This window comes from Gopherus evgoodei, chromosome 1 (genome assembly GCF_007399415.2).
Source record: "Gopherus evgoodei ecotype Sinaloan lineage chromosome 1, rGopEvg1_v1.p, whole genome shotgun sequence".
NCBI classification, from domain to species: domain Eukaryota; kingdom Metazoa; phylum Chordata; order Testudines; family Testudinidae; genus Gopherus; species Gopherus evgoodei.
The window spans coordinates 262,880,578-262,895,746 of record NC_044322.1 but is presented as its reverse complement, the minus strand read 5'-3'; the positions used below and the strand labels follow the sequence as shown (position 1 = coordinate 262,895,746).

General features: G+C 39.7%; 1 protein-coding gene across 1 annotated transcript in view; it reads left to right on the top strand.

The window, feature by feature from the left end:
* The window catches only part of LOC115644773, a 230,031-nt gene that overhangs the window by 187,418 nt on the left and 27,444 nt on the right, over window positions 1–15,169 (top strand). Inside the window, exons 15-16 of the mRNA XM_030549267.1 lie at window positions 3,194–3,291; window positions 14,125–14,194. Coding sequence (XP_030405127.1) covers window positions 3,194–3,291; window positions 14,125–14,194 — 168 coding nt within the window. The remainder of the gene's footprint in view (window positions 1–3,193; window positions 3,292–14,124; window positions 14,195–15,169) is intronic.

The following is a 15,169-nucleotide window of genomic DNA, read 5'->3' as shown; positions in this document are numbered from 1 at the left end:
GATAGGATAGTTCTTTCTGTCTTGTTTTGTACTACAGTAGTAGTAGGGATGAAAGACCTGCAAAGCCCAAGTAAGCCAGAAAACGTTAGGGGTAGATGGGAGTGGGATCCAGACCTAGTTAAGAAATGGAGAGCAGGAAGCCACCCATGAAGGTTTGATTTTTTTTTTAAAAAAGGTAGCAGTAATCATTTTCAAATTGATTCACATAACTTTGGCCATGCAGGTGTGAACAGAGCCAAGAGGAAGCATGAAAACTGCTCAGAGGCTAAGTTTTGCCCTTGCATAGATGTTGTTTTTTTTTAAATTGGTGGCTTACATTTTCAACAGTGACTAATGATTGGGGTGGCTAATTTGAGACAACATTTTTGGGTGCCTAACTTGAGACTTAGATAAAGGAGACTGGTTTTCATAAAGAGCTAAGCTAAGGTATTTCTAGCTGGGCACTCAAAATCACTAGTCACTTCTGAAAATGGAGGCCTTTATCTGAACTTTGGACTAAAACATACACATTAGTCTCCAAACACAACCGTTGGTTGCTTTGTATTTTTTGAAAGGCACAGATATTAAATAACTTATTATTTTAACTTTGCTTAAATGTTCATTTTTATAGCATGCTATGTAAGAATTATGGTACCGTATGAAAGTCTGTTGATGTCCAACATATAAACATTCAGTTTTGCTTTCCTTCAAAAAGCAAACTCAGTGATCCAGTCCTTAGCTATGCCAGCTTACCCCAGTTGAGAATCAGGCCCTCCGTTGTTTGCCTTTTTGCAGTCTTTCTATCATGATCTTGATTGAAACATACAAACTCATTTGACAAAGAGCATAAACTTGGTTAACAGAAAACCAGTACCAGGAAACACAGCAATAAAGAAAAGCATAAAATCCTCTATGATTTAATCTGAACCTTACAAAGGCTTTGTGTCTTTGGACACTTTCTTTGAAAAGACTATCACTTCAAACAAAAACAGAGGGAAATTAGAAGGAAGTGAATATGGAGACAGGAAATCTGAAAGCCATGAAACTGTAAATAAAGTGTTATTTGTACTACTGTATTTGGTTCCCTGTTTTACATTCTCAGCACGAAATGTTAGATAAGACTTTAAGACTAGAGCAGGGGATGAATTTCATATGATAAAAAGAGGAAAGCCATTTAGATAAATTACAGTGGCCTTGGATTGATCTGAACACATTTTTAGCTAAAACTTGGAACTCCCCAACCAGGTCCAGTTGCAATTTGTTCATGGTGGCAAATGATGTGAATTTTTCAGACATCAAACACATATCAAATGGCTTAATTTTAGTATTCCAAAACAATGGCCCCATGGCAGACGCCAATGCTAACATCATTATACAAGTCATATTGCATGATGACAATCCAGTTCGGTGATGCCTACATTTATTGTTTACTTTTATTGAATCTAGAAAGCTCATCTTTTCCATCTGTCAGCATTATTGTGCGTGATCCACAAATAAATCTAAAAAGGCTGCATTACACTATACACTCAGACCTTATTTAATGAGTGGCCTTCTTTTATAGCAATAATAAAAGTGAGTACAGGCTTTAATTACTTCCATTATACCATGTTTGCTTTGTCAGTGGTTTCTATTTTATGAAAAGTTAAACCGCAAAGTTAGCCCAGCAATTTTTGTTGTTTGTGCATGTACGTTCAGTAAACATCTCCTTTTTCCTCCCCTAGTGTTCATGCATTTTGTTCCCTGTTAACATTAAACATCATTTGCAAAGCTAAGACAGAAGATAAGAGCAAAGTACCTGAGCAGGACTATATGTACTGTGCCAACATTTTGTAGAAGACCAGCTTTGCACAACGGGAACATTAAAGGGATACTTTATTGTTCGTGGTTTTTGTTGTGAAAGGCTAAAAAGGGAGGATCCAGGAATAAGTCTTTCAATAACATTCAGTGCCTGAAATACAAAAACAACTGGAAAACACACACATACACACACCAACAACCCTCCTCCCCTAGTTTCATGTGATAGATATTTAGATCACAGCCACAAGTTTCTAAACAGAAATTATGCATTCAGAGTGCAGAATAGTCAAAGGAGCCTTGTAATTAGAAAGAGCATAATAGTTCTTATTGCTTTAAGGTGCTTTGTACAAAAGATTACCTGTGGGTTCTCGTTAGGCACATGTGTTATAACACTGTTATTCTTAGTGAAAGATATGCTATCCAAAGAGGGACAGAGAAATAGGTGTGGTTTGTTTATTCTTTAAAACTTAATTTTGATCAGAATGTGAGCAAACACAGGAGTGGATTTAACTTCCACTGTCCTTTCCCCTCCATGCTAAAAGGCTTTAGAGGCAAAAGCTGGCTCTTTATATAGATTTCGGAGGGGAATTCTGTACAGTCTGGTAACAAATTTTGTTACGTTGCAACGTTTCAAAGCAGCTACTTCCATGATGTCAGTACAGTCGAGGTAGCTAGCTTGTGTTTATATTTATGGGGAGTTCTGCAACAGTAGGGTTTTGGAGCAAATAGAAGACAACAGGAACAGAGAGGAGAGAGGACAAAGAACGCTCATTTCAATATAATAAATAAATCATGAATGGTTCTCCCTATTATTATGCTTGTGTTACAGCAGTGCCCTAAGAGATGGTTAACACAATAATAACTTGCTTTGATAGTATTTAGCTAAGGATGCAGTTACTGCTGTTTAAAATGTGGGCAGGTTGCAAACATGTGGTATCATAGGCATACCTGAAAAATATTCTAAAATGTTACTTGACGAATACGCTGTACATAACTTTTTGGTTTTAGTTTGTTGTTAGGGAGAGGAAGTCACACTGACTTTTCAGTTGTGTGGCAGAGAGTGTTTGTGCATTAGGTAAAAGGTTTTTGTATGGTCTTCTATACACTGTCTTACAGTGAATTATCTTAAAACACATACCTCTCTGGTGTACGTATGTGCAGGTGACTCTATGTGAATCAGGTCCATAATGTTTTGAGGGGATCCTACAGACCTACAATGCAATGTAGTGTTTATCAGGATTGTTGTCAGGTTTCTTGCTGAAACTGCTTTGTTTGTTTTGCTGGCTATGTTAATAAATCTTGTCTCTGCTTCGATCAGAGCTTATTATTTATTTATTTATTTATTGGTAAGCAAGGCAGCAATCTGTTCTTTCTAAACCCTTCATCATCTTTGCTCTCTCCATCTCTGTTTCCCCAGATCTTAGAGATTGTTGACTATTATGTAACAGATGGCCTGACAGACCTCCGACTCTTCGCAGTGATGGCTAGCTTGGCACAGAAAATAGCAGCACTGGAGTAAGTATTCAGAGGCATAGATGCTCATGAATTTTAACTCCTCGCTGACAAAGGAATTTGAGGGAGTGAGAGCCGATCTATCAGTCGCTGAAGTAATTAAAGACTTAGACTGCTCTCTAGTGCAGAGTATCCCTTCACTATTACAGGCTATTGATATTAGATTAGGCTAGGCCATGTCCCATTTGATCTCTAAACTATAACTTCGCATCAAAACAATGGGACAGCTTAATCCAGAAATTGATACATTCCAGCAAGCATCAGACGGTGCTATTTGTGTGGCTTTTAATAAGAAGTATACTGCAGCATCAAGCCAAGACAATACACGGGAGAGCAATGTGAATATTGTGACAGAGTTCAGTTTTGACTTTCATTTATAGTCCATTTCTAGTTACTGGAACAAGCTTTTCAAAAGCACCTAATTGACTTAAAAGCAGAAGTCCCACTGAAAGTCAAAGGGACTTGTTCTTCTAAATTACTCAGGCAATTTTGCAGATCCCACTGCTAGCCCTCAAAGTGTATGAAGATGTCCAGGTGAGTGGCTCATTTTTCATAAGTGCTGAAAAGTTCCTAGCAGGTCCCTCTGACTGCTCTGGGAGTTGCTGAGTGCTTGACATTTTTGTATTCTGGGCCACTTTTTCAGACCTCTGAATGTTTATATGGCAGCAGAACTTTTATCCTCTTGGGAAAAAAAAGAAAGAAAGAAACACACACAGGCACTTTCTTTTTCCATATAGGTTCTTGTGTGAAATGTCTTGTTTCAGGGATCTCTGCTGCTGCTGTTAAAGTATGAGTCAGTTAACAGAGGGCAGTTCTATGTGCACACATAATCTGCACTGGGTCATACCTCAGACCCAACTTACAGGCCTAGAAAACAGGCGGTGTAGTGGCCAGTGTGTACTTTGTAATGCTATGGGGTCAAAATTCTCCCCTTAAGGGTTCTCTAGTTCCCATGCTCACCACCCCCAATTCATGCGCAGACAGACACATGCATGCATTGTCCTTCCTCCAGCCCATCTCCAAAATCATCCTCCATGTTGAGGGGCAGAGAACTCCCAGGGCCCCTCTATAGCACTTGTGGGGCCCAGACTCCCCCACAATCTCCTCCTCTCCTTGCAAGTGTTAAATGAGTTAAATGTACAGTGTATCAAGAGGGGAATGCAACTCAAGGACACTAACCAATGATTGCAGAATCAGTAAAGAATTGCTTAGGTTCAGAGTATCCTAATAATGTCTCTTAGTAACATTAAATTGTATTTTCATTTGAGTGACAGGGTTGAAATGATCGCTTTGATAAGTGTTGGAAATTCTAAGCTCAGAATTTCCCTGCTTTTTGTGCTTGTGCTTAAGGTCAAACAGCACTGTCTGGTCAGTAGAATCTGCCTTTACAAAATAGCTTGCATTTGAGAGGAGAACTCAGCACCATAGTTCATTGTAAAATTGGCGTCTCCATCTCTGTCTGTTGTATGCCCAAGTGTCAGGGCTATGAAATAACTCCTGAAAAGAAATTTGAATATTCAGTCTGGGGCAAAAGCTAGGGGAGCCAGGGTAGGGGTTCCACTTGGTTGGGCAGACAAATGGTGACGTCATTATTTTGTTAATTTTATTTTGTACAGAAAAGACCTTAGACAAGATTTTTCAATCATTAGAAAGTCAAGTTTCATTTCTAGGCTAGATTGGTGCCTGGCCTGTGCACTGCACAGTGTGGGGGTGGGGGCAGAGGATGCCAAAATCCTTTCTCCACCTTCCTCACCTGCACAGTGACTTTGCTAGCCTGTGCTCACAACTACAGCCCATATACAACCTGAGCAGGAGGACTGCTCCAGGCTATAGCTGATGGCGACACTAGCATCCCCAAATGGGGTCGGGCAAACACAAATACTATGAGCACTTAGCATTAGTACTGGCCAGCAGAGCTTGTAGGGCTAGGGAGTACACGTGACACTCTTTCACAGGGGTTAGTTTTGGTCTCCCCTTCTGTGGTGCTCCAGGTGGCATTGTGCTTGAGTTAGGGCTCGTGGGGCTCGGGCTGCGGGGCTCTAAAACTTCAGTGTAGACTTTTAGGCTCTGGTTGGAGCCTGGTTTCTGGGTCCCCGTGAGGGGGGATGTTTCCAACTCAAGCCCAGGCCAGCCATGGGTGTTTAACTGCGGTGTACATACCCTGTGAGTTCCTGCTGGGGCAATGCATCTCTGCCCCTTCACCCATAGGCCTGGCTGTGGAGCCACATTTTAGCTCCATGTGTTTCTTGTTTACAGCCGAGTATTCAACAGTATCTCAGAGGACAGGTAATGGAGCAGAGTTCCTTTCACTTCCATGACACCAGTTTGAATCTGACACAGTCACTATTGATCAAAAGCCAGGGTTTTCTGACAGCTAGTGGATGGGCTATATAAAATGAGTTGGTCTCAGGCCAGTCCTGGAGGACAGCCCATTTCATAAAATCCACCAGCACAGTTGGCACTCTAATTGATAGAGCCCTCAGAAACCAAGAACTGAAAGGATAATGGGGACCCAAAGCTGAGTAACAGTCATTCCCTCAGTGTCGTGGTGAGGCACATTGGTTAGGTGTTGTGAGCAAAGAGAGTTTTGTGGTTAAAGATCCTGGGACTCAGGCCATCTGGGTTCTATTCCTGGATCTACCACAGATTTCTTGTGGGATCTTGGGCAAGCCATGTGAGCTCTCTCTGCCTCAGTTCCCCATCTGTAAAACTGGGAATAATGATATTTATCAGGGGGTTGTGGGATAAATCCATTCATAGTTGTGAGGTACTCAGAAACTACAGTAATAAGTGCCATTAAAAAAAACCCTATCAGTAAATAATCCTTGCACTGTAACTGCTCCTGCTATATTGGGTCTGTGCTTTCTGTGAGGTGCTTAACATCCACTCCTAACGAAAAAATACTCTTCTGCCTCTAGGAGTGTTATTCTGGCATTTTTCATAAGTGATAATTTCATGAAATGTCCCCCGCAAATAATATCCATAGAAATGATTTCCATTTGACTTTGAAGCTATTAGAAGCCAGTACAGTATGATCTAATATGTTGAGGTACTTTATTAGCTGTTAATGCAAGGCAATTAATTTAATGTTAATACAGCAACATAGCAATCTTCAGTTAACATCCTGACAAAAATCATAGGCATTTTCTGGCAGGCACTATACTGTACCGCTTTAGTTGGCTGGCTAATGTTTGTCAGTGGAAGTGCAAGCAGCAATAAAAAAAATCCTGTTTTTCTGTATTTGTTGTTGAGTTTATCATGTTTAGGCAAGCTGTTTTCTGAACTTTAGGCAAGTGATCAGGTAGGAATAACCTGATTTTCTAAAATCAATAAAAGAAAAGTGCATTCTAGTCATTTGCTCCTCTATGATTCAAATATTCCCACTTCAGAATAAACAGATCTGCAAAATAAAGGTCATTTTGCTCAGATGCCACATCTGAGAACTACTTGAGGGGAAATAAATGCAAGTATCAGGTTTTTATCGGATCTTTCTGATAATAATAGCCTGATCACTAGGGACAGTCTGTTAGTGTTGGCCCAGTGGGTCAGATAACAATGCAGACTTTCTCTCTCTTCCCTGTGTTGTGACCTAGTCCATCTGCTTCCCTCTGGCCATATGGTATAGAAGTATCTGAGACGAGAGACATTACAGTTTGATGCATCTGAATGTTCTTTGGTTTTATTGAAACTTCACAGAGATGACATTCCTTTGAATGCTTTTTTGAAAGAGGTTTTTTTTTTGCATTTTAAACGAAGTTTACATCAACAGGTATCTAACAGTGAATTATGGACCATAAGGAGGCTGGCTGTATACTATCTGCCTGTCTTTAAATGGCATGAAATATCATTTTATATTAATGCATGTCTTGGGAAAGAAAACAGATATCATCACATTGAGGATTTTAAAAGTGTTAGCCTGCTAGTAACCTTATATACATTATATGTGATCCGTCTAATCTGAATACCGTCATTATGCGCTACAAAATAAAGGAAATGTATCATCTGGAGGACACAGAACTGTGGGCTTAATGTTCTTCCCCTTCCCCCCGACCATTTGAACTGCTGGGGTGGCACAAAGGAGACTAGAAAGCCTGTGGATTGCTCCAACTGAAGATTCCCCTGGTATAGGGGAGTCCCAAGGCAGTGTGGCCAGCTCCTGTGCCCTCTGTTGCATTGAGGGGATATGGCCAGAGTTTGCTCCATTCTGGCCATTCCAAGCTGGTGAACAATTCCTTGGGGGCCACTGCCAGACAGCATAGCTTAAGAAGTGTCCAGACTTCCCTATTTAATCACACCAAACATTCTTTTCCTATGTGGTGCACACAGGTATATTCTCCACTCAGTGCACATTCAAAACTCCAATTAGTTTAAGAGAGTTCAGCCTAGGCATCAATACATAGTGTATATACAATACTTCTCTTTAATTATCCTTTTACTAGGAGGAACAGGTAATTATTAGAGAGGCTTTAACATAACTCATTGTTTACTATATGTTCATACAGTGTCCAGCATTGTCGGGTTCCTATCTTGATGGGGCACCCTAGGCTAGGCACTACTGAAACAAAAATGTTAACTAATATTAATCAGTTCATAATGAAAGTAATTATTGGAAAATCAAAGCTGGTATATTTATACAACAGTTAAAATAACAAACCAGTCTTTAAAAATGTATGGGTACAAGGGTTTGTTAATATTTCAATGTCTTTATTGATTTAAAATAATAATGATACAAAACAATGCATTCAGACCCCAAATGTGTGGACAGGCAACAAACTCACCTTACAGAAATTAAATCCAGGACTGCTACATCACTTTGCTCCTGAGCATCACAACTGTACTTCTCTTGCATTTTTATATTCCTCCCATAGGGAAAACTATAGAATTTTTCATGAATGAAAACAGTTGGGTTCTCTAGAAATGTGATAGGATTCCATTATAATGAATCATGCTCACAGCTTGTTTTTTTCTTTTTTGTCAAGTAAATTAATTCTGCAACTCTCACTGGGTACAAATGCTTGACTTTCTACAATATGTAGGGTTTGTTGTTTTTTTTTATAAACTAGAGGGGCCTGAAAAATCATGAGATCCAGAACATGAGAACTTTTTAAATTATTGGAACTCAGACACTAGCTAACAGATTTTCTTGAAACTGAGAAAATTCAAGCTTTGCTAAGAGATTATGTGCTGAATATTCAGAGCAGATACACTGTTGTTCATACAAGACAAAGAGGTTGAGCTCCTGTTTAAGTGTAAAATTAAACCCAAATTTAACTGTGTTAATACGTGTCCATCACATAATGGACCAATGTATTATGAACCAAATCCACTAAGCCCACCAACCTCTTCTGACGTGCCTCAGCAGGTGGACTTGGTGAAGAGGGTTCTCCAAGAGTTAGATAAACCCCTTTGTTATGGGGTTTTAGGGAATAAATATAGGTTTCATCAACCCCAATTCCTTTCTGCTCCACCCTTTCTGCCTCTAAAGCAATGTGAGGATGCCTCACAGTATCTTGGCTCTGTAGGATTATCAATTCCTGCCCATCCCTGTGCAGCAGAACCACACTGTTTCTCTGCATCTAGGGAACAGAGTGACATTTGGGACCTAGTAGTCTACATGGAAATTTAAAAATTATTTTTTCATGTAAGAATTGATTATGGCACAATGGGAGCTAGCTACCCCATTGTTAAGTTTGACACTGGCTCCCATTAAAAGCCCAATTCCCAGCCCCCATAAACTTCCCCCCAGAAGAAACCAGTGCCGTTGCAACTGGGCTGGAGAGAGGTGTATGGCCACAGGGGAAAGCGGAGTCTTTTATGCACATTAGAAACCTAAAATGATGATAATGTTCTAGGTGCAAATCTTTGCATGATTAACATTTTCCATCTGGTTCCCTCTCCTTTTCCTTCTGTGTAGAAGTCTCACAAACAGCCACATGCTACCTATGGAGCTGCTGTAAACCACCAGTTTGGAGGACCACTTTGGTCAGAATAATAGGATCATTCAGAGGAAGGGTTCCCAGTTTAAACTTTTAAAGCTCTTAAAAAAACAAACCAAACAAAAAACATCAAACGGGAAATTCACAATACAAATTATTCATTGAAAAGAAGTTAAAGCTGAAAGTGTTTCTACAGAGCAAGCTAACACCCACCAAAAATTAGTTTCTTTCCAAAAGAAATCTGCTCCTTCAAATCTCCTTCCTCCTGCCCCCCAAAAAGAGGCTGAGAACAAAGAGTTAATTCATTATTTATTTTGTGGTAGTCCCTAGGAGCTCCAGTCATGGGCCAGGACCCCATTGTGCTCAGCATGGTACAAACCCAGAGCAAAAAGATGATCCCTGCTTTGGGGAGTTTACAGTGTAAATAGTAGATGCAGCCGGTTCTTCATCATACAACCTTTCATCGATCACTCTCGCCACACCCAACTAACATCACCCACCCAGCTTTAACTTTGCCCCCTACAATTTGCAAAAATATGTGTGCATTTCAGAACAACCCAGTTACCAGGAGATTGTATAATCTCTTATTCAAGGAATCCATTTCCAGTATGCAGTATCACTAACATATACTACATCATTACCTCCTGCGGAAAAACTACATAAATTAGTTCATACAGTATATAATTAATATAGTTAAAATACAAAATTGTAAGATCTGCATACACTCCCAGAAAACTCCAAAGCCATATAATCAATACATTTCAAAATACCAAACACATCAGTCTTTCCAATGCTAATCATAACTATAGTCTTCTGCTTTACCAACACATCACTCAGTGAGAGAACTTGCAGTGCTCTGACATAATTTCATTTACCCAGTACTATATTTCTTTAGAAAACGTTCTAATGCATTTACTAAGCAATATATAAAATTAACAGTGTAAATATCCAATAGCATATTTTCATGACATAGGACCTGCCATACCGAACCTATGGTCCTGCTGACCCGGTGCCCTGTCTCCAGTAATGCCCAATACCTTATGCTTCAGGGAGAAATTCAAGAAATCCAGCAGTCGGTAACTTGCTCCTAGGAAAAAAATTCTTCCTAACCCCATCAGACAGAGGTTGGCTTATGCCCTGGAGCATGATGATTTATCTCCCTTCCAAACTCTTGCTTTTGAATCCTTACTACTGTAATGCTGAATGTTCTGATTATCCATTGAAATGTCCAAAGACAAAGCAAACTGAAGGGCAAAGCTAAGGTTGGATGATCAATGTTATGTCAGGGAGAGTGACAGTGGGTGATGAAGGATTATATGGCAGAAGATGAACTGGCTGGATTCCTCATCTGTCCATTTGAGGCTTTAATTAGTTAGCAGTTTGTTTTTTTGAATGTAGATTTTTTTAAATAAAAAGAGTGTATTTATTTATTTATTTTTAAAATGGATTCACGTTCTGAACCTTGACACACTTTTAACAAAGTGTTTTTGTTTGCGAATATATGAAAGAGCCTAAAATCAGTGCAGTGCCAGTCTGTATAATACAAAGAACGAGACATGGTGCAAGCTTGAACTTGCTCAAAGCTGAGTAATGTTAGACTGTTATCTTGTCATTAAGAATTGCTTTGAGTCGCTATCTGTTCACCAACTCTAATTAATGATCATTTAACTGTACTGTCAGCCCTGTTTAAATCTGAGTGTTGCCAGTTGCTTCCTTCAGCTGACCAGCCAATAGGAACTGGGGGAGTCATTCATGCATACCATTGTCCTAGTGGCTCTGGGCCTATAGCCTCCCAGTTTAATAGGGCATTCAGAGCTCATTAGTGAGGAAACACATCAGGAGTGACCGCTCCAGTGCCACACGTTGCAACTAATAGCCTTGCCGAACAGAATCGTTTCTGTTTCTGCTCACTTGTTGTTGAATCCTTTCAATGTCAACAAGTGGTCATGTCGGAAGGAGCCCGCCATTCTGCCCAGCAATTTTATCCGTTGCTCTCCTGAGCCAGACTTGTGTCCTCCTCCATTGTTTAACCAACAATGGAGCCTGAGCAATCACAAAGGATTCACAGCCATTCATCATCAGCTCATGAATTCTCTGGGTAAGGTTACCCGCCAAACTTTTGGGCCATCGTGTTGGCACAATGTGTGAATAACCGTGAAATGCAAATAGTTTCTGTAGTTTACACTTTTGTTTCAAATGCATGGATGGGCGGGGGGCAGGAGAGGGAACCCTGACATAGCTCTGGCTAAAAGGAAAATAAAATTCTGTAGAAGCAGGATATGACACAAGGATAGAGCAACTGGAATGTGCGGTGAAATGAGGAGTCAATCCATCAGAAAAAAATGACACAGGGTTAAGTGTCAGTGGGAGAAGGTCTCATCGTGCTTTTGGCTGCGAATTCTCTTATGACTCTCCTGCTGCATGAGGAAGCACAGCTAGCTCCCACACAGCAGGACTCCTGGAGTACAGTGTCCCTTCACTGGCTCCTCAGACACTTTCCCTTATTTCCAGTCCTGGTAATAGTTAACATTTCATTTGTGTTTATTGGAAACTTGGCTGGTAAAAGGCATATTCAGAAATCTAGCATTTTTTAATTGTTTATATTATGATAGGATGTAGGGGCCCCATTGCAGTAGACACTGTACAAATATGTATTAAGACAGCCCCTGCCCAAAGGTGCCGAAATAGACAAGAAAGGCACATGGTGGGAGAAGGGGAGTATTAGTAATCCCATTTTCAACATGAGAAATTGAGGCACAGAGATTAAGTGACTTGTCCAAGGTCACATAGTCTGTGGCAAATAGGGTAACCACCTTTGTTGGGTGGAAATAAGGGAAAACTTTATGACAATGCTTTATTTTAAGGGACATTTTAGGGAAACATCATTTCCATTAGCATATCGTGTGTTTTTCTCTCAAGTGTACATTTCTCCTGCTCTCAGATATACAATGCAATTATCATAAGCTTAATTTAAGGTTTAAAATGTTTAGCAGTTTTAATACATTTCAATATATCTTAAAATAAGAGATGGGTGGTCGCCCTAAGGGAAAAATCATTGAAATAAAGGATACCCCCGTGGCAGAGCCAAGAATTGACATCAGATCTCTTGTGTCCTAATGCAATGTCTTTACCGCAAGACCCTCCTTCGTCCCCTAGGTGTAAAGTAGTTGGATTGAATCCCAGGAGACTTACTTAGTCAGAAATCTTCTTTGATTTATGGGAATTTTGTCTGACTAAGGACTTCAGGATATGGCCCAACAAGAGGGAAATGAGACTTTGATTATTTAGGCACATGGGGAAGTTTCTTCAGATATGTCACCATCTCTGTATTTTGCTCTCTCAAAACAAGAAATTAAGAATGGACCCAACTTGTTCAGAATAAAGGCAAAGGTGAATTTGCTTGGCACCAAGAGATCCAGTATGTCATATACATAGTCTACATAGAAAAGGTTTGCTGGTATAGTTATATCGGCACACCTTCTTAGTGTAGACGCAGCTTACATCAGTTCCCTGAACAAAATCAGCAAAAGCACTTTTTGCCAGTTTAACGGATCCAGACTAAGACTTTCGCTGATATTAAAAATGTCACACACAAAAGTATTGCATCCCGGACCGGCATTACTATACCAGCAAAAGTTTTAAGTGTAGACCAGGTCTAAGTTTTCTTTTTTTCCCCTGTGCTGGTAAGAACTTTATTAGACTATATTTGCAGAGCTAGATTTATGTAATAATTGCAAATTAAGAAAAAAAAATCACAGCACACCAATTCATCACTTATTGGATTGGTTGCATCAAGACCTGGCTCTCAGTTACAAGAGGTGGATGGTGTGCTGTACAAAGAGTTGCTGTCTTTCATATCATTGCAACCTGGAATTGGAAGGTAATGGGCCTGATTCTCTCTGCTGTTACACCAGTTTTAAAGCTGATGTATCTACTCTGATTTCAGTGGAGTTACACAAAACTGATGTTACACCCAGGTAAGTTTCTCCTCCTACAGTGTTGTCAATTAGGAATACTTCAGAAAGCATGATGTCCATGTTTTGCTTCACAGCAGTTTGTAGTCACCCTGTAAATTCATGAGGCAGATTTTTCTCTGAAACAACAGGGAAATCTGAAAGAATGCTACTGACGTCAGTGGATCTACTCTGATTTACATCATTGTAAGAGGGAAGGGAGATAGGACCCCTGTGTGAGCTTAGCTTCTGGTTTGTTTAGTCGTTACTATGTAAAAGGGTTAGAGGAGTCATTGTTGGCAGCGAAATCTTCTTTGACATATGCAAGAATTTTGTTGGCAATCTTTTTTGATGTATGGCAGAATAAATACAAAAGTCTCAGTTACTATAGACCCCAATTCGGCAAAGCACATACTTAAATCCTTTGTTGAATTAGGAGCTTGGGCCCAGATCCTCAAATGTATTTTGGGTCCTAACTATCATTGATATCAATAGAAGTTATCCAAAATACCTTTGAGGATCTGGGCCTTAGTATATTGGCAAAATCCTGCCCTGACTTAGGTAAATCAGAATAAAATTTGACCTTATGGGTCACATTCTGTCCACAGATATCTATCCAGCTCCCATTTACTTCAGTGGAAGTAGTGAAAACATATCCAGAGGATCCAGGGTCAGAATACGAGTGGTACATGCTGAACTGTAATGCTAACTTTAATGCCAGCTTCGACTGGGACAGTTGTTCAAATCCAGAAGTTTTACTTCAGGATCATCTGTAGTGATATGTGAAGAAATCAATTAGAAAATGATAGAGAATAAAATGGAATGTGACATCTGTAGTTTATTTCTGTTTTTCTAAGGAGCACTGAATAGTTTAGAGACCATCAAGAAAAAGTATAATGTTATGTAAAAGTGCATCTTTTTTTATTTCTGTTGTTGATATTTTGCAGCAATTTTATGAGAGTGTTGATTGGCCGCATGGATTTTAAAGCCTTGGAAATGAAAATGTACAATGCTAGGGTAAGTGAACCTTTCTATTGTACTTTAAAAATACCCAGGCTTCTAGAGTGAGGAAATCCTACTTTCATTGTTAGGTGGCCACCCTGGATTTGCTATAGATCTTTGTAACGGTATTTGAGATCCACGCTGAAGCCCAATCTTGTGAAGATTTAAATATGTGCATAACGTTACCCCCATGAGTAGTCTTCTTGAATTCCATGGGGCTGCTCATTTGGTTAAAGTTAAGCATGAGCTTACTGAATTGAGACCAGGATACTTATTATTTTGTGGGACTGAGCCCAAAGTTACACACATGCATATGGCTTAGTAGATCAGGGACTAATTGGAGGCAAATCAGACGTAACTCAGTGGGTATAACTCAGCAGAATGTGTGTGTTCCTAGCTTGTTATTTTGAAAGCTTACTTGTGTTTCATAGCTTTAAAGCACATCTAGATATAGAGTATTTGCCAAATATGGAAAATAATGGAAGCCCATTACTTCGATAGTTTAAAACAAGGCTAGGAAAAAAGCATTGGAAGATATCCTCTAGGGAAGAATCCTGCAGGATGATGTGTTAAACAGCCAAGTGAATCTTATCTATTTCTTAGTCTTATAAGCCCTCATTGTTGTAGTAGCTGAACATCTCACAGTCGTTAACATACTTCTTTCAACACCTCAGTGCTATTATCCCCATTTTACAGATGGGGAACTGAGGCACAGAAACAGACTAAGTGATTTGTCCAAGGTCACACAGGTAGCAGGGAATTGAATCCATGTCTCCTGAGTCCCAGGCTAGTGCCCTAACCACTAGAGCCCTAACCACTGTAAGTCCTAAATCCTATAATTTTAATGTATCTTATATACAAAAAACTACATTAAAAAGATGTTAAGGATGCAAAGTCAAACACTGAAACATTAAGAAATGCCAGAATTGAGGTCCCCAAACCCCTAGGCTTGACAGCCCAAGCTGCAATGTCCACACTGCTATTTTTAGT